This window comes from Loa loa (assembly GCF_000183805.2).
Source record: "Loa loa unplaced genomic scaffold supercont3.357, whole genome shotgun sequence".
In the NCBI taxonomy this organism is placed as follows: domain Eukaryota; kingdom Metazoa; phylum Nematoda; class Chromadorea; order Rhabditida; family Onchocercidae; genus Loa; species Loa loa.
The window spans coordinates 19,225-31,538 of NW_018108537.1; the positions used below are offsets into that span (position 1 = coordinate 19,225).

General features: G+C 30.3%; 3 protein-coding genes across 3 annotated transcripts in view; 2 read left to right on the forward strand and 1 right to left on the reverse strand.

Moving 5' to 3' along the window:
* Positions 1–760, forward strand: part of LOAG_18545 (DEAD box ATP-dependent RNA helicase) — a 12,718-nt gene extending 11,958 nt beyond the window's left edge. Inside the window, exon 14 of the mRNA XM_020451208.1 lies at positions 360–760. Coding sequence (XP_020305028.1) covers positions 360–559 — 200 coding nt within the window. The 3' untranslated portion in view covers positions 560–760. The remainder of the gene's footprint in view (positions 1–359) is intronic.
* Positions 761–2,564: 1,804 nt separating this feature from the next.
* On the forward strand, positions 2,565–8,796 carry LOAG_08575 (hypothetical protein; the record flags this gene model as incomplete). Its single annotated transcript, XM_020447730.1, has 13 exons — positions 2,565–2,687; positions 3,039–3,126; positions 3,761–3,894; positions 4,222–4,573; positions 4,812–5,080; positions 5,284–5,423; positions 5,794–5,884; positions 6,203–6,583; positions 6,971–7,123; positions 7,429–7,552; positions 7,774–7,863; positions 8,163–8,254; positions 8,689–8,796. The coding sequence occupies 13 exons, from the start codon at positions 2,565–2,567 to the stop codon at positions 8,794–8,796; spliced, it is 2,145 nt and encodes a 714-aa protein (XP_020302071.1).
* A 536-nt stretch (positions 8,797–9,332) lies between these two features.
* On the reverse strand, positions 9,333–10,605 carry LOAG_08576 (hypothetical protein; the record flags this gene model as incomplete). Its single annotated transcript, XM_003144106.1, has 3 exons — positions 9,333–9,402; positions 9,755–9,832; positions 10,451–10,605. 3 exons carry the CDS (start codon positions 10,603–10,605, stop codon positions 9,333–9,335), a joined length of 303 nt encoding a protein of 100 aa, XP_003144154.1.
* Positions 10,606–12,314: the final 1,709 nt, after the last annotated feature.

Consider the following 12,314-nt stretch of genomic DNA (forward strand, 5'->3'; position numbering starts at 1 on the left):
TATATATATATATATATAGTGTGTGTGTGTGTGTGTGTTGTGTGTGTGTGTGTGTGTTGCGTGTGTGTGTGTGAGGAACGATGACACGATTAATACAAAATAAATGAATAAGTGAAGAAATGAAGTAAGGGATGAGATATTTTGCAGGATTCAGAATTTTTTCTTGAATAAATACGATCGAAGTATTTTTTGATCCCTTGACTGTTGAGCATTGTAAATTTTTTGAAACCAATTTACATGTAATTCATAAACAATATATATTAAATAAAGATTGGAAAAGAGTAGTTCTTTCTGTCTAATCACTGATTAAATTGATCTTTATGGTTTTCCAAATATAACGATCTCTTTTCTATTTTCAGGACGTGCGGGAAAACATGGTAAAGCGATAACATTTTTGACACCGGAAGATAAGGATGTCTTCTACGATTTGAAGCAATGTCTTCTAGAGAGTCCAGTATCAACTTGTCCACCGGAATTAGCCAATCATCCAGAGGCTCAGCATAAACCGGGTACATACGTCCCCAAGAAACGTCAGGAAGAAACACTGTTCCGTAATTAAATGTTGTTACTTGTTATTATTGTTTTTTTGTTTGCCTATTATTGTTTTTTGTTTGCTTCTTTGTCAGTTTATTGTAAGTAATATTGCTTGTTCATCTTATCTCTGAGTTATTCATTTATATGAATGATATATTACTAGCATAATATACCTCTATGTTGACTAGAAATGGCATTATTTAGATTTTAGTGAACTTATCTTTGGGAATTTATCTGTAAAAAGATGTTCATGCTTTTTCAGAGTTAAGCATTTGATGAAAAATTGATTATCAAACTTTTTTCGATTGTTTTCAAATTGATGTTATTACCTGCAAAGGAAGGCATTTTGCATTTTGTTTCTAAAAATATTTCTTAAAATTTAACAAGTCAAAAATGAAGTTTTCTTCCGAAAAATTAGGGAATAAAAAATTTTGAAGTAAAATGATAGAAATTTGAAAGTCATCAACAACCATATTTTGATGAGAATTTTATAACTTTAGGTTATAAAAGTTGTCCTTGTTTTGCTTTTAGTTATGATTTGTGCAAAACTAAAAAACATGTTTTGGATTGCCTTGTGAAAACTTGTTGCGAACAGTTTTCAGTGAATGGATGAGTTATAATTAATAGAAAAAATGGTGATGGTATAGGGAGATCAGAAATTTAAGATTTTGGATAGTATTATTGTTAAACGTGAATTTGACTTGAAAAAAAATGAAATTGTTTTGAAATGAGAAAAAAAACTGAAACTTGAAAGCTGAAAAGCATTTAAGTTTTGTGATTGAATTAATTTGAAAATTGTTTTTAAACTCAATTTTCCATTACTTCCATAAAATTGCGATAAAATTGCACGTTATTCATTCCTCCTTTCTTTTTTGTTTCATAGCGATTGATAATTCTTCAGCTTGTTTTATCACACTTGATACGGTTGATTACTTGTATCATTTTTATTTCTATTCAATGCTTCCATTTTTTCCTAAGTTTTTTTTCGCTTAAAATTTTTTAAATAGATGTAAAGAAAGTAAGAAATTTCGTAATGAATGGTATATTTGATTTTAAAATTTCAAAAGAAATATCTTACTGTAAGAATTCAAGTAAGTCAAAAGGCTGAATCAATTTTAAATGGATAAATTTATACGGTTTTTATTCGTTTAGGTAAAAATGAATCAGGAAATTATTATTGCTAATATTGTTATTTGTTTCTGTCATAAGTACACGTTGCTTCATACGTAAGATGTATTTCATGTTATGCATTTATCACGTTTTTCTTTTTTTTTTTTTAGGTATTGTGATTTTTATGTTCCTTTTTACCAAATTATTTTATTTAGATCAGGTAAATAAGTTTTATTGTTACATTGGATCGACAAAATTTCGTAGGCTTTTAATCAATTTAGATGACTTTCAAATGTAATTGTAGGACGTTCTTTCCCGTCGTATCTACTTTTCATAATGAGCGAATAATTATGAAGAGGAATAAAACTACTGGAGAGAAGTGGAGAAGATTAGGCGATAAAATGTTAAGGGTTTTTTTTTTTTTTTTTTAGTAAACTTCAATTTTTGAGATTACATTTTATGGCTTTGATAGTTTTAACGATGCTGCATTTTTACTGAAATTGCAATTATAGAATAGGAAATAGTTTTATGAGATGATTAGTTAGGAAGAGGAAGGCTATTTTAGAGGGCAGTGAAATTTTACAAATATTTGAAAACCGGAGCTGTGTATTGCTATCGTTATTATTAATGATATCGGAGATGATAATGAAAAGAATACGTAAGATTTATTAGGATTGGAAAGTTTAGATAAATTAGCATATGTATTGAATTATAGGTTGAGTTGCGAGTTTATACGTGTTATGGATTAAATTATTCGTTATAACTGTGAGAAGTTTCATTTTCAGGATTGATTTGTCATCGGGAATTGTGGACTGTGTCTAGAATTGAGGAAAAGACGTTCGGGTAAGCAGCACGAAGCACTGGATTTCTTCGGGTGCACCGGGCTCTGATGAGTCAGGAGCAGGTCATGTGATAAGTAAATGGGGGACGATGATTGGCCATCACAACGATTTCGCGATCATGTTATTAATCGATTGGAACCAGAATTAGCGAGAAATCGTCAAAATGCTCCAAATTTACCCGTACCCGGTGATGCAAGACAGGTTGGTTACTGTTGTTTCATGGTTAAATTAAGGATGTCAAGGTTTGAATATTCGCATATTTAGGCTTTCGATTCAATGAGGCGGAATTTATCGTTGTTATTTATCATTCCCTTATCAGTTTGGTCTTCTAATCACTTGAATTATTTGGACTTAAACTTATACATCAATATTCTAATATTTATATTAAGTAAAATTTTATTGAATAAAAAAGGTTGAGCTGAATTGCACATTCAGTATTTCGCTGTATGTGATATAATATTGTTGGAAAGTTTATTTTATTTTTGCAAATTTATCGCATAATGCTTGCTAATGCTTGTATATGTCGTGAAATGAAATAAAATTATTTTGCAGGTGGAGGAGTATGTTTTCAACAAATGCGTAAGTAAAGATGAATATATGCGGACGATTGCCAAAGTTATCAATGCAATCAATTGTAACTGCAAGTATTTCACGTGTTTTTCAACATTTTTGGCATTATAAATTCTGGAATGATTAATTTGTTAACATGTTTGACATATTCTTTATTCCTTAATGTATTCCTTAACATATTCGTTAATTAACATCAAATATAAGTAATCTAATAGAGAGGTAGCTTAATACGAAAAGATTCATAAGAAATTAGAGTGATGCGGAGAGGGCCAAATATAAGTAAGGCAGTTCTAAAAAATAAATAAATAAATGGGTGTGGTGATTCTAGCTAGAAAAAAAGAATGACTATTTATGTAATTTAAATAAAAAAATAATTATTTATCAGGATTGTTAGGAACTTCCGGATGTTTTGTGTATTATATGCCGTAGATACATGCCAAAGGTTCACCAGCAGTAGTTCAATCATTTCAGTTGACCCACTATGATTAACTGTCAGTGATTAAAATTGTTTCACAAATAACCGGAAAAGAAAAATCCCATCTGATTGGCCAAATAGATCGGTACAGCAATGATATTCCGAAATCAAAAAGAAAATATGCAATTATTTATACGGTGATAGCATTACACATAAATATAAAGGATTTTAGTTTGGGGAACTTTATGGGTACTACGTTTTTCACTAACAGTTTTTCTTTTCTTTGCAGCAAAATCAGCAGCAGTACCATCTCTTCTTCAACCGTCTCGCGTTCAATCGGCATCGCAAAACTATCGGTCGGCGAGTCTTGGTATACCACCGGATCCGCAACCCACTCACCAGCAACAACAACAAAAGGTTATGGTAAGCATACGGAAAATTGACGTCGTATTTTTTTACCCTTCCTCTTCGATTGTTTGTTATGTCAATTTAACTGCTATTTTTCTAATTGCTTACTTAGTCGGGATTTCGATCATTAGATAGAAAACACAGTTGCTGTCAAAAAACCGATATTTAACATAGTTATGAAATTATTGCAAATTATGATACTATCTTTGCATTGTCATTGATATCCAATCTTTTTTTTAGGCTGAACCCGTGCTAAGGGGCGAAGGCCCTTAGCATAGGTTTAGCCTAAAAAACTTAGTGGGTTTTTACTGGGAGCTTAGTCTACTGATTTTTTCTTTGCAGGATAGGTACCATGCCTCTCCATTTGTTCAACCGCCGCCTATGATACAGTCGCAGCAATCGTCACCTGGTGCATTATCTGGCGGTTGTATGCAGCCGTCACAATCAAGTATGCAACAGCATTCTCCGGTAATACACCCAGTGGTTCCCCAGCAAACGCCGTATAATATGCTTTCTCCGGTCCCCTCTGTTCCTGGGTCACACAGTACCTCTCCAAATCATCAGATGTACAGTCGCGTAAAAACTGAGCCGAAAAGTAGCGGTAATGATGGTGCAGAAGTTCCAATATCGGATTCAATGTCTGTTCGTGTATGGAAGCGTGAAGTTCCTCCTTCCGGCAATTATTACCCAGCCGGTATTTATTAAATTTTAATTGGCTTCCAAGACTCTCCAATGTTCTCTATATTACATTCTCTGTTTTAGAACAGCCTCAGATCATCTATGCAATACTTAGGTTTTCGTAAAAGTGTCAGCATACGGTCTCTTGGCATATTTTACCTTTATAAGGAATAATCTATAAGGAATATCCTATTTTAAGAGTAATGCTGGTTGTTTTTTAATTGCTGCATAATGCGTCACCATAAATTTCATAGGTCCTTACGGTGCTACTGATTCCACTCAGTATGTTGAACGTACCCATTCATCGACACCGTTTATTTCACGAGCAACACCCATTTCTTCTTCACAACAGCAAAATGCTTCACCACACCACCAACAGCAGCATCAGCCATCTGTTTTAGAAAATCTTATCAATTCACCTCACTATGGGTCACCGACACCGTCTTCACGGCATTTAAATGGATCGGGTAATCAAAACATTGCTGATTTGCCATTTGGAAATACCATACAGCAAAATGACGAGGTCAGTTACATATATGTGGCAGTGGACCGAAATCTCAGAAGATGAAAATTTAGAATTCTCTTAAATTTTATATATTATTCATTTCAGTGTTTGGTTTAACATTTTATTTCATTGACGAAAATGTTTTTCTAACATCTTGTAAAAGTTAATCTTTTTCTTGCGGTAAGATTATCAACCTGATGTCGATTAACCTATTATTGCAGCGTATATATACCGAGAAATTACGCTCATTAAGGCCTTACATTGAGAGTTTACGAGCACGTGCGCAACAATGTCGATTGGAAGGCAACGAAATTGCTGCAAGTAAATTTGATACAATGTGCAACGTTCTTGATGGCAAATCGTATGTCTGCTAGTGTTTAATGTTTCATTTGCAATTTCATAACTTATAGTCCACATCATTAGATGCATTTGCTTATCTCGTTTAAATAGTTAGTTATGCAATTTGAGTTTCTAGCTAACAAATTAGCTTTCATCCTTTTTATGAATTCTCGGTTCTTGCTTCCTCTATCCACATATTTCGAAAGATGAAGTAACGTTATTCATTTCGGCTTTATCATTACCTTAAATTTTTTTATATGCCCGATCTATTATGAACATAAATAATAATTGAATGGAAACGTTTTTGCTAAGTTCGGTTGCCGTGAGCAATACTTACACATCCTTTTATGAGAAGTGATACTATAACCAACCTTTTTATTACTTCTTTACAGACGGGTATCATTTGAATATCTTTTGCAAATAGAAGCATGGATATACAAAAAGCAACAGTTTCTGGTGAGTAATATGGTTTATGGTTTAAATGTCTATATTTTATGGCTGATTTAATAGCAAAATATGTTAGCAATGGTATTTTACAGAAAAAAGAGTTCATGGGACTTGAAAGTTAAAATTAATCAATCGATTAACATGTCGACATGTGCTGCATTCCTAATATTGCTATAAGCTTCTGCTTTGTTTTATACAGTTTTCCAGTAACTTTTTAGTTATTTAATTTTTTTCGGTACATGGCTACTATCTTGTCATTATGGAGTTGTAAAATTATTTTAATGGATCATATATGAATAGTCGTCTTTTTTTTTTAGTCAAATCTCGTTGAATGCTGGAGCATTACAACCACAGCCACTGGTGGATGCAGTAAATGCAGTTTTGTTAAACAGTGAAACACAGGCGGGATACGGTGATCGTGTACAAACGAATACTGATGTACCATCCGCCGGACATTGGTCGTTGCCATCCAGTCGATCACAGCAACAACAGCAGCAAACATCACCACAAGTGTTACCTACTATGGTGCCATCATCAGTCTCAGTGGCTCATTGTCCAGGCCGAACTACTCTTATGCAATCACCAGTGACATTGCAAACGACAAGTGGTCAACAAGTTGCACGACATTCAGTCGAACATGCCTATCAACGACATTCACCCTACCCAAATCCAAATGCTGGATTACATACCGGTACACAGGCGCAGTCGATGGCGCTGCATCATGGTTTATCCAGGGTAGTTACTACTTCTATAACCATAACTTTTTCCAAATCTCAGTTTATCCAGGATAATTAGTATTTTTATAATTATAACTTTTTTTTCAAATCTCAGGCAAAATAAATTCCCAGTGTATCAAACACCAGTTATCAGGATTTTAATGTATTTCTTATATTTTCACATAGTTGTAGATATTTCAGATATAACCGGAAATTTTATCTTCCGTTAATATAACTCATTATCCTTCCTTCTAGGAAGAATACTGATAGTTTTTCTTTTTATAATTTTACATATTTCTAATCTATGAAATTAAACATACCACAATGCACATTAAGTTTCATGAGATTGAACATATATGAAGTATCTTACACTATTAAAATACATCATAATTTTAATAACTTTCAGCAACAAGCAGCAACAGTAGCTACAACTTTACCACCATTCTCAGAATCAAATCGTGCACAAACAACTGACTGCAGTGGAGTTGAGGATCTTTATGTACTGGATGATTTTTTGCCAACTCCTGTAGAAGCAATATCGAATAGCACATCTTCACAGGTTTACTTTGTTGATTAAGTTGAATATTTCATACATACTTTAAATGTTTTGATTTTTTAGGCATATTTTATTTTAAGTTTCAGTCAAATATTTTGAAAATATTTCAAATATTTCAAGTTAAATATTTTAAGTGAATAACATTTCTAACAATTATTATATTACTGAGCTGTTACTTGTGTAAAGTGGCAGTAATATTGCCTAAAAATACATTGCCGGCTGACTTATGGTCTTTTGTGAAAGATTTTAAATCTTTGTAATTATTTCATATTTTGAATTATATTTGCAATTTGTTTTGTTTGTTGCAGATAGAAGGTCAGTTGCCAGAGGCGGTGCGTCAGGAATTACTAGCATTTGGAGATCGTTTTTTAGTAGATCCTAATGTTGAACAAGTAGCTGATTCACATTCTGTTACTATTAAGTTTTCATTAAGTAAGTTCTCCTATAAAAAAGTTTTTTCTTTTAAAATATGGTAAATAACGATAACATTTTCGATTATGATATTTTCATGTAGTCGAGGAGACTTATGTGGAGTGATTTGTGCAGATGTTAAAAATTGTTAGGGTGCAGATGCAGATTGTTAAAAATGTTCCCGACAAATATTTTCGATTTCAAAATTTGAATATTTGAGCCTAGTAAGGATTGTTTTTAAGCCTCACACAATGTGCCACCGCTACTGTTGATTATACCGAAAACATATCCCAATGGTGAAGTCCTGGTGGGTCGTGCTGCACTTGATCTAGGTTTGTCACTTTACTGTTACAGTGGTTTTGGTTTGAATAATTTCATTATGGAAAAAAACTGAGGTCAAGATTTTCAAAGCTTAGTTTTAATTGATTCTTCAAAGAAAATATTCTAGAAGTAAATGGGATAATTTCATGGCATTTTTTTAAAGAAGAGTTGATTTCTTTCCGTTAAAACTCACGTAAAACTTTATTGATTAGACGGTTTTTAAAAAAAAAAAAGATATATCTTTGTTTCTGCAAAGATACTATTTAATTTTATGATTTTAAAAAGTAAAAACTGAATCCTACTTATTTAGATTCGTTTTTCTTCGATGATTTGCAAAATGTGATACACGAACGTTTAGCTCTACCAGGTTTACGAACGGTGACAGATTTCCTTGAAACTTGGGTAAGATTCCTTAATATTTGTGGCATTATAGATTTTTTGATAACCGAATACACTTTGAAAACTTTCTGATCAGGTTAAACCTTCTGAATAATTCATGAAAAAAACATAAAGTCATAAATGGATGAATCAATACGCAAGACTTAATAAACAAGATTCAAACATACAACAAGTCTACAGGCTACTTAGTTGTTCTGTATTAAAATTAGCAAATTAATGCATAATGACAAATTAAGCTATTCCAGTTGGGCGCTCCATCGAAATGAAGTAGTCATTTCGCCATATTAGCCGGTAACATTAATTCAATGCTTGGAATGTTCAGTCCATGCTAGTTCATGAAAGTAATCTGATACATTACTATGTTCTACTTGTTTGCATTACAAATGGGTTCATACGACGTATAAGATGCAGGCTGCTTTTGACATCTGAATTTTTAGGAATCGACAGTACGTGGTTATTATTTGGGGCAGCAGCAGCACTCACTGTCACCCATTTCATTTGATGACATATTACAAAATACGAATTTCAGTGATTTCTTATCCTGATGTCGTTTTTTTCTAGTAAATTTCCTAGTTTCTTTTGCATGAATATGAGAACTGTATATGGAAATTGTTGCTTAATTGATTGCTGCATCTGCTGTGTTGATTCAAAATACATGAAAAAAAAGGACGTGTTGATCTTGTTTTTTCTTTTTTTTTTCATCTTGTTCATCACTCATATATATTTTTTAGAATGAATTCGATTTTTTTTTCAGATTTCGAGTTCTCAAGTTCTCGGATTTTTTACATACGGTTGTTTTGCCAAATATGAAAGGGAATTGCTTCATGTTGTCTTATTAAATTCTTGTCCTCTTTATTTGTTCATCTTATTTAATTCATATATTGAAATTGATTTAGCACACAATACTTTTTGTGAATAGAAACAATTTGTGCAAGTTTGTCGTATTTCATTTGCTCGTTCATTCGACTTTTCTACAAACTTGTTAAACTATTTACTATTAATTGAACTAGGAAATTTTCGACACGTTTCATGTAATTCTGTTTCCGCTTCCAATTCACGATATTTATATTGATTATAGCGGTCAACGGCAGTGGAAGCAAAATGCAAAAAACGCACCCATAGTGAAAGCAGTTGATGCAAATAGAGCTGGTCTGAAATTATATATATGTTTTTTTTTTCTTCTCTCTCTCTCTCTCCCTCCTAATTCTAAAAATTGCAAATATCGAAAAAATGACAAGTGAACTAATTAAATGGGACATTCTAACATGGAAAAGTAGGAAAAAGAAAGTAATCATCATTTTTAAAGATTTGAAATGTATGTGTTTGAGTGATAACTTAAAATGATTCGAAATCATTGCATATTTGAGATAAGCCTTTAAACAAAGACTTGTTTTGGATAATTTCATAATATATATGCGTCATCCATTTTTATTTCTCATTTTAAATAATTTCAAAATTTTATTCGAAAACAGAAAACTGAAAACTTGAAATTATTGAACTTACAGAACCCATATTCGCCATTGCTGACAACATTGATCATCGCAACATGTATAGTATACATAATTGGTTTCTTCAGGACAACTGAAATCTTTTCCTTTTTTTTTTCAAAAATAAAAATAATGGAAGCATTTAATTTTAATTAACTGTAAATTCTAATTGTCATTTGATGAAAGTTGACGTAGTAACTAAACTTCATTCATTAATATCTTTCATGGTTTTCATTTATTTTCTTGCTTTTAAATTATAGCACATCGATGATAAACAAAAAACTATAAATGAGCGGTACTGATTTACAAATTAAATTAAATTAAATTAATACAGATGTCAAATACTTTTGAAAAAATGATAACTGTTATCATTCATTTTTCAAGGGAGAAAAATTGACCAATTATTATTATAGCACATCGATGATAAGCAAAAAGCTACGAATGAACGATATCGATTAATGAATTAAATGAAATTAATACAGTTATCAAATACTACCAAGAAATGATAACTGTTATCACTCATTTCTCAAAGGAGAAAAATTGACTGTTCCAATTATCTAAAGAAGAAAAGGAAGGATGAAATAAGGGATGGATTTTTTTTAACCGTTGAAATTTAAAGAATCTATCTTTTTTTTGAATTTATTTCAAATTCGTTTTTTTTTTAGATGATAATTTGCTATAAGATTTCACATAGAATGAAAAATTAACTTACTCCTGTGGTATGCATATTTCTTGTCGTGGATAACATGAAATTACATCGATAATTATTCCAAAAAATGCCACATAAAAGATAATATGATCAAATGTTGTATAATCCATACGATAATTACTAATACCATCACCACTTTTTGCCACGAACAAATTCATTTATTCATTTCAAATTAATTCAATATTAAAGTAATTGATGCTGCAATAATGATAACCTAAGAGAGAAATGTTAATAAAGGTATGATTAATTAAATTAATTAATAAAATGTTCAATTAAACCGTTTGCGGCAAATAATTCGAATGCCAACTGATTGTTAATTAAAATGTTGTAATAGTATGACTTGATTTTTTTTTATTAATTAAAATACAAAATTTATTAATTAAAATATTGCAATAGCACAATTTGATTTTTTTGTTAATTAAAATATAGAATTTGTTAATTAAAATATTGTAATAGTATAATTTGATGTGTAAAAAAAAAGGATATGTTAGAGTAAATTGCTATAATTAGTGAAATTTATTCTTAAATGGATAAATATTAATATAAAAGTTACTGTAAGAATTTTAGAAATAAGAATAAGAGATGGAAATTGATAATGATTACATATAAAATGATAAATAAATTTATGAAACAATAAATAATTAGTATGATCAATAGATGGATTAATTTATGGAAAAGATTCTTTCTTATCTAAAGTTATTATCTGTTATCACTTTTTCTTTTATTATGTTCAATAAAAATAGTACTAATAATAGTTAGTGGTAGTAGTAAGAAGTATTTAAAATGTCAACAACTGGATATCATTATAGCTTGAAAAATAAATGATGAACATTTATTCTCCTCTTTTCGTCTTAGTTCTTCATTAAATTTTTTTACATGCAAAAAAAAATCATTTAAAATTTAATTTAAATTTTTTTTAGTTTTTTCTACTAGCAATTTTAAATCTTCGAAGAGTAAAAAAAAACAAAAAACATTGTTTTGTTCTTAATCAAACTTAACAAATTAATTATTCGTTTCTATAAATGAATATCTTTTTTTTTTTTGTAGTTAAAAATCTAATCCTAGGTTATTCATTAGTATGAAAGAGAAATGGCTTTATTAGTAGTTTATATTGGAATATATTTTATATGCTAATTTTTGTTTGTTGTTTTATTTCAATACCGTTAATAACTTTTATTGGTTTCTAAATTTTAAAAAAAATCTGAAAAGCTCATTTTCAACCTAATTTTCAATCAAATGTATAAGTAGCTGTAATTTTAACTCATTTTTTCTTTCCATTGAATTAAACAGAATGAGTTAACATTGGAGTTATTTTGTTTATTTGTAAAATGGATGGATTATTTTATTCAATCATTTTTTCATTAATCGATAAATATTCAAAGAAAAATTACAATTTCATAATTGTTTCAAAATTACAAATGCATTAATTATTGATCATAACGTGAAGAAACAAAGTTCTGTAAGAAAAAAAAATATAACGAATCATAAATGTATTGCATTTGAATTTATCAATGTTGAATTATAATTATCATAATTAGGATTGATTATCATTCAAATTCTTTTTCTATTATATGTAGAATACTATCACTATGCATAGAATTGTATTTGTGCTTATTGTTTATACATAATGTATGCTAACAAAAAGCGCTAGATTAATAATGTAAGCTAACAAAAGCGCCAATCAATACAAACATTGAAACAAATCTGTCAAAGATATATGTCAATATCTTTTATCATAACAGTGTAACATTCTTTTATGTTATTCCTCAAATTGGTGTCTTAAAAATTTATTTATTTGTTGTACATTAATTTGTGATCATGTGACAGCTAATTTTGTTCTCTTCGATGCTAATTGATTCAATTATCC